The 16,547-nt window shown below is 37.6% G+C and overlaps 1 protein-coding gene across 1 annotated transcript; it reads right to left on the reverse strand.

Moving 5' to 3' along the window:
* Window positions 1–4,949: 4,949 nt before the first annotated feature.
* BCAS4 (breast carcinoma amplified sequence 4) lies at window positions 4,950–10,217 on the reverse strand (the record flags this gene model as incomplete). The annotated part of the gene is made up of 4 exons (XM_010295778.1): window positions 4,950–4,968; window positions 5,854–6,005; window positions 7,584–7,718; window positions 10,116–10,217. Coding segments are annotated over 4 exons (408 nt in total), but the record flags the coding sequence as incomplete, so codon positions are not given.
* Window positions 10,218–16,547: the final 6,330 nt, after the last annotated feature.

A 16,547-nucleotide genomic window follows, 5' to 3' on the forward strand; every position in this document is an offset into this window, starting at 1 on the left:
GTGAAAATCCACAAGCTACAATGTATTCCATATTATAAAAACCAAATCAAAATAAAAATTCCTTTCCAAAGTTCCCCCACGCCAACTTCATCCAAATTTTAACATAGAAATTACTCTGCGTAGAATATCTGGAGTGAGGATTTTTCTATTTAAACCTTTTACTAGCTCATAGTATCTTCTTGGGTCTTGTACCAGTTTATCCAGTTATAAAATGGATTCTTTGTTCACCTGTTCTTTTATAATCCTTTAAAAAAGGACTTCGGGTGGAAAGCTGAAGCGTTACAATAGTTCAGCAAACAAGTGTCATGCAGAGAGAGTCTTCTACTCACAGTTCTGTGGACACTTCAATGTAGTGCCAGGCCATACTGTAGATTTATGGTACAACCATAATAAAGTAATTTTATTTCTATATGCCTCCAATTCCCACCAGCAAGATGGTGCTTGTGTTTTCTTTTGCCCATTTGTCTGGTGTGTTTACCCAGAAAGCAGTTTGTGCCTGGAATTACCGTCAATCATGTGCTTCAAGATGTAGCGTCCCAGTCTCAGTTAAGCCATCTAGCCCCCACTATAAAAAAAAAATTATATAATTCATAATTTAAGTAAAACATTTGTAAACAAAATAATTTTAAAGGTCAACTTTTTTGTGTGCAGAATTAAAAATAGGAGCAAAATAAACACAGAAATTTTTGCTTTTGTCACACTGCGACCACAATTTCTACAGACATTCCTCTGATGAGACACCATTACAAAAGTATATATTACATGGTTACAGAAATAAGTGGAGGAGCATACCATGCTGTGGAGACAATAATCCACAGAAATATGGTAAAACAAAGTTCCCAACAAGCTCACCACAACTATGGCTGGCAAGAACATAATTTCTCAATGTATTACAATCCATTTGAAAAGTTTAACCCTAACATCATCTAATCTGTGTTATGTTTCTGCATCTCAACTAGAATTTAAAATGTAGCTGGTAGAGCATAAACTGAGAAAAATAGTGTAACCAAAGAAACCCTAAAAGAGAGAAAACAGTAATCCTTTTTTAGTAAGAGAATCCTAATATTTTGGAAAATGTGGTTGATTTCTCTTAACACCAGCTACACAAATGGAACACCTGTAACAAAGAAACTGGGATGTTGTGAGAATAATTCTGCTAAGAAAGGGACCCAACATCATCTTTCACAACGTGCTGCTCTGCTGGCCCTAGGGCATTCATGCTAGAGACACAGCAGCCAAGTTTTAGCTTTTATTATCTTATTGCTTTTGGTTTTTTTTAAGAATCAAAAGCAGCACAAGCTTATGAACCACTGGGATTGTGAATAAGTATTTTACACGCATTGTTTTGTATCAATGAGTGGACACATCCTGTTTAACAACAGATATAATGGCACAGAACCTCATATTGAAGACAGAAATGCAAGTACAAACAGAAAATCTGATACAAACAGAAGACATCCTATATTGCCCCAGAAGACAGGCCAGTGCAAAGCTCCAATGTATAACATGCAAATGCTTAAATCAATAGTGCAAGCAGTAGCCGCTGCTTGCTGCATTCCTTACAGGAGCAGCCAAAAGGAACATAAGAAAAGGGGAGGGTGAAGAGACATTTACTGCTTATTTCACTGGCACCAGCTAATATCTTTTCTGTAGCTAATTCACTTTAATTCTTCACAGGGCAATGTTATGTAAAATATTTCTGAAGGAAGATTTTTTCCCTGCCTCTCAAGAGCAAGCATCAAAGCCTAGTAAACCATGTACTGCAGAATATATTTAAAGCTCAACAGCACTAACCGATAGAGTCACTGGAACTGAACTCTGGAGGAGGAGCTCTTTACATGCAGAGGCTGGGTTTCTATTTTCTGGCACAGATTATACCAGCTTACAGAAAGGCAGTATTTTACAAATCTTTACATATGTACCCAGAAGCTTTTGTCAGTGAGATGCAGTTATGGCTTAAAAACAATTTCTATGATAGAAAAGAGATGAGAGCACTAATGAAAGTGGCTTTCTGACAAATCAAGTTTTTCCTAACTGTTTTTATTCATTCATTTGATCTCAGTGCTGGAATTTTGCAACAGGAATTGGCTTGGTCTCTTTCAAAACATGAAGGGCCTAATCCCTTCCCATTAGAGAACAGGAAGTCATAAGCCAATCTTAGCAGTGGTAAAAAAAAAAGAATCTGAATTGTTATTTTAACATTGTTGTTGCACATAAACCAGAGAATTTTTTTCCTGCTACCATTTCAGCATGATGGCTTGATTAAAAGCTGATGTCTCCCCTAAATGGCACCTGTTTAGTACAAGAGACCCTTTGCACCAACTGCTCTCTACAGAGCCACAATTACACTACAGTTTCTCCCCATCACTATGAATGGACCTCAGAACATGTGCTGTGCAAATCCTTATTTATGTGCCACTGTGCTGTCCAGCTTTGGACAGTCTAACAATGACATGTCTAGTGTAAAGACTTTTTACACCTGCTCTAGGTGCATTCAAACAAAACTGATTCAAGTAGGAACAGGCAGTATTTTGTATTTTGACTTCTGTTCATGCATACTTGAAAACTGCATACTGTTATTGTCAAGTGTTATATGTGTGCCTGCTGGATCCCACCAGCCCAAACTCCCACTTATCCCCCAGCCCCCTCTAATGTTCTCAGTACACAGGTGTGTGCATGTGTGTATTTCTACTCCTGTGTGCAGTGTTCAAGCCCTGAGCAGTCTCATCTGCTCCTCCAAACCAGTGGCACTGCTTGACTGCCCAAGCACAGTGTTTCAGCCTCTCAAGCTCTTCCACTATACACTAGACTGAGCAAAGTGGCAAGAAACTCTGGTTTAACTTTGAGAATTCTGCAGGCTCCCTCAAAGAAGCAGGCGAATGAGGGCTAAAGCCATGGGTAGTTGAAATCTTGACTTCAGGGCCTACTGCATCCCCTCACTTGAATCTTCCCATTTTTAAGTGTTAACTTTCTCAACACAGAACCAGTGTGACCTCTCTGGGGCTCCCAAACCAGTTAATGAATTGGTCCAAATCAGAATGGAACTGGATCAACTTCAAGCATAGCTGCAGGTAAAATAAGCTGAACACGCCCCCAAAGTTCTTAACATTAAAGTACATGAGATTTTTTTTGTTTTCCCCAATATTAAAAAAATGGCTGGTAGTATTAGGCACTTGAAAATTAATGAGTTTTAAATACGAACATAGTACACCCCCAGTTTTGAAATACCCTGCTCTATTTTCTCTCTTCTCATCTTTCCCATCTGGTATGTTTTAGTAATAATTTAACAAATATTTTTCTTCAAGGCTGTCATTTTGGAAACACTAAACATTATCTTGTGAGGTAAATTAGGACACAAAGCCATCGCATGACATATATGTGATCACACATTGTCAATGGCAAAGACAGTAACAGAAATCCCAATATGTGCATCTTTGGAGTCTTCAGGAAAAGAAATTGGTAACATACAGCAAATAGTGAAGCTGAAAACTACATTAAGTTACATTTGACGAATGATCTGCAAAACTTACAAAACTGCAAAATCTCAATATAGGAAAGATTTCTTATTCCAATGATTTATTTTTGTTAAGATTTATTTATGAAAACTCAAACCCAGCTAGCTGTCTTCTACATTAAGCAAAACATTAACTCTACATAGCTCCTTAGTCCTTCTGAACTTTCTTCTCTCAGAGAATGAATCTACTATCAATCTACAGAGACTGCAGCCAGAAGTCTGTGTCCACTTCGACACTTTACACTCGTAACCACTGAAAAGAACTGTTAAGTACAGGTCCCTTTCCTAGATACTTTAGTCAATACAACTTATCAATAACTTCTGCTCATTATTGAGCTCAGATGAACTAATAAAGTAACATACAGAATGCTTCATAACCCATTATCAATTTCCCAGTTCAATTTGTCAGAATCTACCCCAGGTGTCAGGAAAAACCATTAGCCAACACTTTAGCCAAGACAAGACAGCAAACCTCACCTCAGATAAGCAGCTGCTGTTCTAGAGATTCCAATATTAGCAGAAAAAAATAAGACAATAAAAAGCTCCTGGAAAAAAAAGTCTAACAAACGTGTGCACCTTTTTCTTCATACCATCAGCATGTGATTATTTGGAGGTTATGATCTTATAAACCTTTCCCTGCAACTATACAAGGGTTAAAAATTACTCTAAAAATAAATATTTGTCAAGATTCTCACTGACATTGAAAGAAAATTTCTGGCTTTAAGAAAATGTGAGATATCACAAGATGCATGACAAAACAGCAACAGTTACTGACATTCAGTTTTCTTCCATTGGAAAAGATACTAGTGTTTTTTTTAAACTCCACATGCTGAAGTTTTCTAAAATAGATTTTCTGTCCTTTCTCTATGATTGCTGAACCTCATTCAGCCAGGGCACAGATAATATCTTTGGATAAAAGATTTGAAACCACAGTTTCTCCCATCCAAAGTTCAAGCTTTATAGAAGAAAAGCTTTTCTTCCACAGAGCCACAAACTTCACAAGAGAAAGTTATTTCCTCTGTTCTGTTCCCTCAGGAGGTGTTATATTCTTATAACCTGTCAGACTCACCCAGTCATGTTTGTAATTTATATTTAGTATAAGGTCATTTCTTTTCAGACCACCTCTGGATATTCCTAACACAAGGAGTGAATTCCGATTACTCACTTTTCTCCCAAAGATTAGACACCTTTCCTGGTGTTACTGTGCACTGGAAGTCTATAGGAAACAACTTTCTGAATATCCAAAAATCACAGCCAAAGATAAGAGAGACAGACATTAAAGAATTTTGCTGCACCTCGAAATGTAATTGCAAAGCAATGAGTATGAGACTTCCCATACGTTCAAAATAACATGTATGTTTAATTAGAAGAGAAAAAAACTTAGCTGAAATATATACATGCACACACTCAGAGAGAAGGAAACTCTCAAATTTTTTTAGCCAATCTGATCAAGGCTATGGAGAGAAGATAGACAAGCTGGATACTATAATTTCAGAACAAGTTAAACTCACCTACGAAAATGATCAGGACAGTACTAATTTTCTAATGGCAAAAGGTGCCAAAGGGGCATCTCTGCAATGATATCCTACACAACAGGGGACAGGGGGTGGATAACTAGAAAGAAACAGATTTGGAGAGAGTACAGAAATGTGGATAGTTGGCAGGGATCTTATCAGGTTTCAGGCAACAGTCAAACCAAAAGGAAAACTGCTGTAGAAATTCAAACTCCATTTACGTCCTTAACCAATTCAATCCTTTCCTGCACACTTCTACTAGAAGTGAATAATTCCTTACCGACACACAGCATTGTCACTCAGAGCCAGAATTTACAGTGAGAACCACAGTGTAAATGTTATTAACAAGCAGCTGTACTGCATCATTCAAAGGTCCATGCAGCCAAATAATCCCTCTTAAGTGGTGATCAGTTGAAGGGATTGCCTAGGGAAAGGTTTAAAGGGTAAATATACAAACTTATTTCCAACTGTTCAAGAATTCGTGGCTGAAGGATGGATATTTTGTTTAATATCTATTGTTGGATTTTTTTCCCCCCATGAATTTGTGTAATTGCTTTGGGAATATGTAATATCTTGTGGACATAATTTCTATGGCATATTATTATATCGTGTAAAGTAAGTACCTCCCTTTTAGTACTGTGAACCTGCCAGATGATAATTTCATTGCATGACCCTAGTTCTTACATTATGGGAGGGAGTAAATAGTCATTCTCTATTCACCTGCTCCACATACAGAATCACTTCATGGATCTCTGTCCTGTCCTGTCCTCCCTCAGGCTGACTCTTCGTCTGTTTAGAAATTCCTGTGAGAGAACTTTTTCTTACCTGTGCTCATCCTTGTTACCTCTCTCACCATGTTTTCTAGATGTACTATCTGGGGGGGAAGGATGGCAGGGAGGGATAAGATCAGTGCAGTTGGAAACTATGCCATTCCCTATTTTTCTCTTTTGTTCACTAACATTATCATTCCAAGATGCCTGCAAGCATGAATACACAATTATGCACTATTTCAAATTTTTTTCTTTGTAATTATAAGGAAAAAAAATTGAAAACGCTATACTGTCTTCAAGCCCAACTCAGGCCAGCTTCTGAGTAAATAGCCTTGCCTTTTCCACATTCTTACTGACGTCCCAGTTATACAACATTATTTGTATAGGCAGACCAACCTTGCAAAACTTCCAGCTTTGATATATTTTCCAGACTGGGTATCTGCTGCAGGTTTAACATGTTTGGAAAGTTTTAGGGAACAAAACCAAGCCAATTCAGATAATGAAATATAGGAAAAGTATGTGTTGTTTAGTGCTTTTGAAAAGCTCCAATGCCTTCATAAGCTACAGCAAAGATTTTAAATTGGCAGTAAACTGCCCTCATATCAGGGACATATTTTCCCATTCCTATGAAAATACTACCAAATTTGGCCAAGTTACAGCTCTTTGCTGAGTCTATATAAATTATGGTTTTCTAAAGATTCACTAGAGTTTTGACAGCTGAAGATGAAATCAGTATGCACTATCTCCTGTCTACACCTCTGTTAACCAGATTGAACATTCATTATTTGCTTTAGGCAGTTAAGGTTTGTCATGGATCTGCAGAAACTGAACTGGACTTTTCCTGCACCTGAAGCTTCCAGAGGTTGCTATGACACCAGACAAAAATTTGAAGCGTTCACCTGTGTATTATTGCCTACCCAGTATTACACATACTGGCATGGAGGCCCCTTGGAAGAAAATGAGGAGGGAAACACAGTGGCAGAAAAACAGAAGGGACAAAAGAAAGCAGGGAGGTGGTTGAGACTAGAACAAGGGTCCTGATAGAGATATGCTAAGACACAAAACATGGTATATTCACATCGAGTTGGAGAGAGAGGAATAGAAGGGACAAGTTCAGAAAAAGCTAACTGATGATTTGATGAATTGCTGGGGAAATGACAAATTTAGAGAATGACCTGGGAGCTTAGAGAAGGAAAACAGAATGTAAAGGTAAGTAGTATGAAGACATTCTTGGAAAAGAACAGGGACAGAAAGGATGAAGAGTACATAAAGCTTCCTCGAGTCCACATCAGATCTCATTATCCCTGACTCTCAACATTCTTCTTCTATCAGCAAATATTGCTAAAATTCACTGAAAGAGTTCTCATCCCCCTCTAGTGCTCATCTGTTACTATTAAGTAATTTTGACATAACTAACATAAAAATAAAGACTAAATAGAAAGAGCAATCTATGCTTACGTCTCTCACTGCAAGATGATGTATAACAAGCTTCCTATTTGCATATACATGTACAGAGAAAATCCTTTCATTCAGGAGCAAAACGTAGAGATCTTAAAAAATTACTGCTGGAACTATTCAGTGCCTAAGTAGCAACTCTTAAAAAAAAGAAAATTATTTAAAGTTTTAAAAACAGTAAAAAAATTCCCTTTACAGAGGCAAACTGTAGCTAGTTCTTTTACACCACTTAAAATTAATAATTAAATATGCTGTAAAGCCACACTTGATACAGAAAGAGCATTTAACATCACTTTCCCACCTGTTGGAAGCAACTTTAAAAATACTCACATTTTTAAATGACGAGATAGTTGCACACTGAAATAATTTGCAAACAGTATTAAGAAAGGTGCCATGGCTCTTCTCTGCTTCAAGCACTTGCTCTTCGAGGAAGGAAACATGGTGCGCAACCATTTTAACAAATGCCTATGGAGAGAGGAAAAACACCTAATGAAAATGAAAAGCACCTGTGCTGGGTTTCAACATTATACTAGCTAGAAATCAGGTGGCCAATAAAAAGCTTTAACAAGATTTCAGAGTGCACTATTGCTAATACAAATATCCAAGGGACACATACTCATAAGTACACTACAGATGTTTACAGTCACAAGAACCACTGGTCATGACCTAATGCTAATTTTTCTCCTTACCTAAAGGCAGGCTTTTGCTCCCTTTTCAGCATACAGAATATGTAAGCACTTGCAAAGTGTCTAAACATCTGGCAACATCTCACAGTGAGGTGAAAAGCTCTTCAGAACGCGCAAAGACATTGCTACTACTGGTGGGAGACAGAAAGTGGCCAAAGTGGTAGGAGGGAGGAGACAGCAGAGGAAAAGAGAAAGACAGGTGATTTTAGTTAAAAAAAGGTCAGGAAATATTGACCTAAAACATACATGTGTTCAGCCTCACAGCTTCATTTGAAATTTGAGCCATAAGGGAAAGACAACTATAAAGAACACAGTATTTATTTGTTAAAATACAGAACAATTTGTAAAGAGTTTTTATACTCTCTATTAATGATTAAGCTTCACTTTTTTTATCTGAGAAGTTGAGCACTGCCCATTTTAGGGATGGGGAAGGTGAGGTTGAACAGGTAAATTAATTGCCCAAAAAGCACCAGTGGCAACATCAAAATTAACACGCAGCAGATTCTCACCCTATATAACGATTACACAACAGTCCTTTCCTTTTCTACTCTTGGGAGTACAAGTTAATTTCTCCCTTGAAAATCCCCAGGGATGCTAAGATTTAAATTTAAAAGTTCTAATTAAACATAAACTACTGCTCAAGTTGCCAATTTAATCTTGTGGTCTCAGGTTACTGCCATTACAGCTTGCTACGTTAGGGAGAAAAACTGATTCTTAGCCAATCAAGGTATTATCTTCCCTTGATAACCAAAAAAAGTATCTCAACAAAATTCTGCTGCATTATTCAAGGGCAACCTGTAGCCTAGCAAAGACTGGTGTTTTCTTCATATTCCAAATTACTATGTCCCTACAAGCTGTACTAAGGGAATAGGGTCATGAAGGGTTTCTTTTTTGCCTTCCCTGTATTAAAGGGAAAAAATAAGGAGTCCTGTTGCTTACTGTACCTTTGGCACAAGTAATGGCTTAGTTTTAATTTTATTTTCCCGTTCAAAGACAAAAAACACACACCCCCACTCCCCCCAAAATCCCAACCACCTATAAGCATGGAATTTGCAAAAAGACCTAAGTGGGTGAGGCACTTCCAACAACAGTGGTTTGAAACCTGATTCAGTTAGCCGTTTTTCACAGTCCTAGCTTAAGTATACATTCAAGTATGACCAAATTGTCAAGTATGCTGAGAACCCACTAGCTATTCCTTAGACTGGGGTACCCAGTTCTGAAAATTAGACAGATTTCTAAACAGGTTAACAGTTGGTTCCCACTTTTGGTCTAAAATGCCTAGCCTCAATTTCCTGTCTGAAGCTTTCTCTCAGTGCTATGTAAATCCATAAAATATGAAGTGGTTTGATAAGTCTGTTATCAAATGTACATGTAAAAATGTAAACTATATACAAAAAAGGAACTGCATTTAAAGAAAACTTGCTGAAAGCTAAGTCAATTGCTCTGCCCCTCCCAGTGTAATAAACCTTACCAGAAGGTATTACTTTGTACAGGGGTAGAGCCTGAAGCTTAAGCACTGCCTACCTGCATTTAATGCCACAAACACTTGGTTTCTTTCACTTTGACTCAGTTAAAACTTATTTTAAACATTACACAATTTATGTCATCATGTATTCATTATATTCCTCCCAGAGGCAAACTTGCCCTCAATTGACACAAATTTTAACATACTGTTTACTAAATATGGTGAGGGCATCATCTTAGTGAGTCATACTGGCTTTCCCTTATTCAGGATACAATAAACAGACACAACAGAAGATGGGAGCTCAGAGATATCTCCACTACTACATAAGATGATCATCAACAACTTAAAATGGGTATGTCCAGCAATGGATGCGAGACTTGAATTTCTGAATTTATAAATGGTTTCACAGATACTCCTTCAAGCCACAAAGCAAATTAACATTATTAGTAGTATTATTAGCATCAAAACCACAACTAATGCTTTTAATCTACTATTAGGAATTGAAGAATCCACAGCAATAAATTACTCAGTGATGTTCCAAAACCATAAACACTTATATGTGCTGAACCATGGATAAACATATTGATTTAAAAACAAACATAAGACAATAGAGAGCCATAAACATCTGAGTGCTCCATATAAACACCTGGACAGTTAACCTATAAAACACATAAAAAGAAGGATGTAAATTTTCTAATGCAATGAACAAACCTCTAATTTATCAACTTTGGCATAGATATGGTTCATTTCCATCACCTTCTCTTTAATGAGTGGAATGGTCTTGTCCAGGATCTCTGATGTATCACCTCTAATCTGCATGAAAAAAAGTATCTCACATGAGGACGAATCTGAAGATAAACACTACACTTTTTTTCACTTCACTATTTTTTCACATGGGTATTTAAAAAAATATGTATTCAGAAAAGATATCACAAGGGCCCTTTTGCAGTATGTTATAAAGTACAGATTGGGAAAATAACTTACTTTCTCAAGTAATCCAGGAGAAAACAAAAAACCCAATAGTAGATGATAGGACTCCCACATCAAAACTGTAACCAGATCCTTCCCTCTTCTTCCCACATTTCCACACTACTCCTCCAAGAGATATCTACTTTCTATTATGAAATACTGAAGACATAAGGGGTAATGATGCAATTAAAATGAAAACTGCCTCTATACCATCCATCATGCTTTGATTTTATTGGAGAAGAGATAATTCATACTACTTCTCAATCAGGATTTGAAAAGCCTATGGCAAGTAGTCCTAATTCAGGAGTAATAGGAAGGTCACTCTTAGCTATGAACAAGGTGGTAAAAGACTGTTTACACCTACCTAATGTGATTCAGTTTGCAATACAGACCGGCATTAACACAGAAACAAAGAAATGTCTGTCCTGAGTCACATCTTTGAATACATCACTTCTAGTATCTTGCCTTCAGCGGGTGCTCAGGAAGAGAGTTCTCAGGAGAGCAAGAATCTTTGCACAAAATTATAGCGCAGGCACCCCAGAGAAAGCTTCTGCTCCCTGGTCCCTCTCAGTGTCCACAGCATAAGCACCCTAATACAGGAAAGATTATAGTGGGGGTTTGTTACCTAATACAGCCAGGTTTGTTTCTGATACCTATACAAGAGCCTGAACCTTATCCTGCTAAGTGTTGTGTTAGCAAGAATTACCCAATTTCCTATACAAACAACTGCCAGTGCTTTGTTAGGTGGCAATAACATACACCTCCAAGCAGAGGACTACAGCTAATGGAATGCACAAGCCAAAAATGATGGATAAGACAAGAACTGGGAAAAGCTCTCTGAAGTGAAAGGTAAAAGCAAAACCAGGAAAACCTCCACTAAAACACCCAAATAGGCATTCTAATTTGTAAAACAAAGCAGCAACATATTGACAAGACAAAGAAGAGAGGCAATTGAGCCCACTTTCATACAAGTTTTCTCTCTCAACTACAATGGAGTACAGGAGGTCTTGATTCACTTCTGGATTAAAGCCATCCTGCCTACAGTTTTAGTAGACTTAAAGAATAAAGAGGAACAAGGATCCCTTCAAAAGAGATTTTTGTCCCAAAGATGGAGCTAGAAGATATTCTTCCTTCAGCTTCACAGGGAAGAGTAAGGATCTTTTACCTAGAACAGTGAGAATCTAATACTAGCCCAACTAATACAGGGAATTCTCTGGGTGTGTTGAGATTTAATCCAGAATCTCAAATCATGCATAAATGCCTGCTATAAAGTCATTTAACCCATGGACCATGCTTTATAGACTCTAATAAATATTTGGATGTTATATTGGTGATCATATGACTCATTTGTCTTTTTTTTTTTTTTTAAGAAGTTATATTTTTAAAAGCTGAGTATAGACAAAGCTATATACATATAAAATGACATAGTAAGATTTTATGGTATTTTTATTACCAGAATGAGTACATGCAGATCAAGTGCTTTTATACTGCTATAATTGTTCTGTAATGGGCGATCAAACAGACATATCAAAACCAGTAGCAGTTTTCTATTGTAAACAAACCAACAGCATCTCCTCTATTACTGGTCTCAACACTACATCCACCAAATATACATATGGACACCTCCCCCAGCAGTGACATAACTGTATTCACAGACACTGTTATCTTCACAATATGTACTTTATGTCCAACAGAAATTGAGCACAGACACTTGGGCAGGATCCCCATGAATGGAGTCAGACTTATATTTCCTAATGTTAAATAAAAATACAAAATGGATGCATAATGAAGGAGCCAAAGCAGATGAATTCCAGGTTTCTTCTATTGAATTATTTTGGGTCAACAATAGACAAAAAACCCCTTCCTCTAAGATAAAGCACCTGTGAAAAACAGATTGGTGATCTGAGGTGAGGTTCATACTCGGGTAAACTACATCAAATTAAAATTTGAGCCTGGAATTTCCAAAGATAAGGCAACAAACTTGTTTGCTAATGTTAGTCTCAGAAATGACTAGGGAAAAGCCACTCTTGCAGCTAAATGCTAGATAACTACTGCAAATATAAACACAGCTTGGGGCATAGCCAGAAAGAGGAAGATATTGTACAGACCCACTACAAAAACTATCAACACAACAAGGTCAGAGCAGACATGGAACAAATCTAAACCATCTTTCTTTGAGGGTGAAAGCAAACAACCAATACAAGACACAGGAGAGTTGATCTTCCAGCAAGCAGCCTGTGATGAAAGGAAATGATATGCAAATATGATTCAAGAAGAGTCATTCTGCAGCAGTTTGCAGAACCACAGCGACAGAGAGGTTCAAGAGAAGTCAGCACACAACAAAGAGAAATGATTCTCTTGGTGCAGCAACCTCTCATGAGCCAGAGAAAGCAGGACTGGTCTGAAACCCCACATTATAAAACAAGATTTATTTCCCTTGTGCAATATATTTTACTTTATCTTACTGAACATTTAGCTGAGTGCTCAACACAAGCACCAGAGCACAGCAGTCCATGGGGAAAATCCTGTATTCCTCCTACTAGATTTTACTATGCTAATAGGAGGAGGGGGTAAGGAGGGAAGGTTTGATTGAGTTTTGTCTTCTAATTCAAGTCAGCAAGACTAAGCTCAAGAAGGTAGCAAACCAACAGCACCAAAGTCAGTTAGGAGACAGCACAACCAGAGTATGAATGATGAATTAGAACACAAACCAGGAATGGCATATTGCACGTAGAGCAGTGAGACCTGATCCTTGCATACACTGCAGTTCAAGCTGTACCAGTTAAACAAGCACAGATTCTTGTTATTTTGTATTTTATAAAAACTATTATTTTTTCAGGAAAAGAAAAAAATGTAGCTGGAGCCACAAGTCGAAGATACTGTGCAAATTCTAGTTGCCCCAGGGACTTTTTTGAAAGGATGTGTGTATATTCTTTTTCAGTCTTTGATCCCATATATTAACACAAAGTAACATAAAAGGATCAAGAGTAAAAGTAACCACTGTAAACTGAACAGCTCTATGGTGAGAAAAGACAAAACTCAGGTTGGTATGTTCCTGAGAAGTTAGCAAACCCTAGCCACAGCGAACCAAACAAAACAACCTTTTCCTCTCCTTTTGCCAGTGATGAAACCAGGTTTCACACCTAGGGCCTCAGGGAGGAGGTTCCCAAACTGTAAGTCCATGAGACAAAGATAAGCAGTTAGCAGCTAGTCTGTGGAACCATAACAAAGCAAGATTTACAAACGTATCATTTCCATGGGGAGAGTTCTGCAAGAAGGTTCAGTGCCTTAGAACCACTAACCTGTGGCTTTATAAACTGGTGGCCATGCTGGAGGATCAATGTTTAAAAAAAAAAAGAAAAAAAAGAGGAGTTTCAAACATAAGCAGAGATTTTGTATCTATCCATACATCTTCTTCAAGGATTAAAAGCCAAGGAAATGGAAATAGTGAATTTCCACATGTAACTAAACCAGCTGTGAATCTCTGAATAACTATAATTTTCAATCATGCTTTAAGATATACAAGAAGCATGAAGAATTGTATCTAAAAAGGTAACCAACAATGACCCATGAAACAATATGAGAACAGCATATACAAGAGTCTGGTTATTACAATGAAAATGGTTTGGTTTTGTGTCACTGGTTCAAATCATAGATCAGTTAAAAATCACAACTTGAAAATTATATTTGAGAGGCTCTGAATCCACTTAAAAGACATTAATTTACTTTGTTGAAGTCAGTGCCCTAAGGAAGACATCACAAAAAGTTAAATAACTGGCACTAAAATTCTTCTAGCACAATCTTTCCATTGCAAGATGCTCCTTCCCTGGCAAGTGTAAGGAATACTGAACTGTATTTACATTGTCACTGCAACTCACCCACCGTACAAGTGTCCATTTTAAGTGCTGTGCCAATGCTTTGCCTAGCCAGGTACAACAGCGTGACACTGGAAATAGCATTTTGTCTTCCTAGCACTGAGGATCCAGGTTTTTTTCCTCATTGCAATATTCAAATGTGTGCATCGAGTACTTGTAAGTGAAAAGCAGCAGCACACTCAAAGGAGAAAAGCCAAAGCCCTCTATGTGATTACTTTACTGAATGCCTGATTGGAAAAAAGCAAGATTCCCCTTGCCTTTTGTTGGCATAGACAAAAGACCAAATTATTGCTAGGCAAAGAAGATGGAATCAGTTCAAATACTGTATTATATTTATCAGATTCCTGGATACTACTTGATGTGTTGCTGAATGGAACCTTACATTGTAGGTACTGGATAGAAAGGCACAGAATCAGCACCTGACTGCAGTGCTTTGATGTTCCTGGATAAGGTCAAGAATCTGCATACTAGAGAATTATTCACAGCCTGCAGATTGTGGAAAAATGTTTTCAGGGACAATGCAAAGATAATGTATTGGAACTAGGTTAGTGTTTTTTGTAGAAATGGTTGGCAAGAGAAGAAGTCTCACAGGACGTTTAAAAGCCCACTGGATCCATTTGAACAAGCTAACCATCTTCCCTATGTTGGAACCAAAAATGTAAGGTGCATGCCTGATTGATGGGAAAAAGCATAAGGTACATACAAAATCTTAGCATAAGCTCCCAAAGAGAAGAACTGCGTGAATGAACTTAATAAGAAATCAGACAGAATACAATCAGCAGTGAAGAGCTATCGATTGAAACCACTTGCTTTGAGCAGGTGATGCCGTATCACTGAAGCAATCACCACATTTCAGGAATGAACTCAAAGGGGTTTTTGGCCCGACAAACCAATCTCTTGTATTCTACAATTTGCACAGACTAAATGGGCTGTACTACAGAATCTAAAGCTGACAAATGTAAGCCAAGATGTATCAAAAAATAGACTGCATGCTCTGAGGTTCACATGCTCCTTTACAGCTATTTTTGTCAAAAGCTGAATGGAAAAAGAACTGCTTAAACAGCCAGTAATACTGAACCATTCTTACAAGGCAGATATTTCTCCTTTCAAGTCCCCTATTAACCATGTGAGACTTTGATGAGCCAAGCTTTTGTTTCTTTCCACTCTATGTCACTTCCTTCAGGAAGAAATGATGCCTCCTTTCCATAAGCAAGATATGCCAATGACCAAACCAGAAACCCCCAATAAAAGTAAAAAAAAAGATTAGTAACTGGCTATAATGCTGACTGATTGCCTAGAACAAGGATGATAGCCTCACTTCCCTTGAGCAGAATTCACATCTAAGGTGCAAGAAAGATATGTCCCATAACCAGATAATAATAATCATTAGTTAGCTGATGATATTTTGCATGAACTGTGTCAAACATGTTAATTTGAGTTTTCAATGGTTTCTTACAGACCATGACAGACTGCTTTGGGGCCACCTATGATTTATAAGTTCTGTCCTTGAGATTAAGCACAACATTTCTGCAAACAACACTGGGATACATGAACAGAAAAGTGTAAAGATGCTTAGGAGGCAATATTGACATTTGTTCGTTAAACAGAAGAAAACACATAGAAAGGCCAGCACACCAACGTCTTTCCTTTGCACTAAAGCTGGTAAGAAAAAAGCCAGGAAATTGCATTCAACTGCCTAAGAAACATTGGCTACATAGTTTTCTTATCTGCATTACTTTATCTTGTCCCTCTCCATTTATCTATGCAATTCCTAAGAATCATCCAACAAAATAGCTTGTAGGCAACAAGTCCCCTAGGAGATGTTGGCTGGTCACTTCTTGCCATTACAAGTGCATTTAATACAACTAGAGACCACTGTAGTTGCCAATGACACATGAGTTATATAAGATGCTTGAAGACAGAAGAAAAATGTTGTGGTAAGTGCTAAGAGAAGGTGAGATGGTCTGTGCATCAGTGATTATAAGAGGAAGTCCCTCTAGGTAAACTCGGTCCATGATATCTGAACTAACACTCTGTGAAACACTCCGGAAATGTTAAAATGCAGTACCAGTTCCTCTACCTAATTTTACATATTTAGCATAAGGAAGGAAAGAAAAGTTGGACTGCAAAAATCACATTCATTATTTTTACATGAACGCCATAACCCACATAGCCTTCAGACAGCATCATTTTGTGCAGAAAGCCTGGGGTAAGCTAAATAGTACCACATACCTCTTGCTCTTGATGGTTTACACCAAACAATTAGGCACTGACGAAGGTGAAGACAATTGGTGTGCTA

The sequence above is a fragment of the Phaethon lepturus genome, unplaced genomic scaffold (assembly GCF_000687285.1).
Source record: "Phaethon lepturus isolate BGI_N335 unplaced genomic scaffold, ASM68728v1 scaffold19570, whole genome shotgun sequence".
Taxonomy (NCBI): domain Eukaryota; kingdom Metazoa; phylum Chordata; class Aves; order Phaethontiformes; family Phaethontidae; genus Phaethon; species Phaethon lepturus.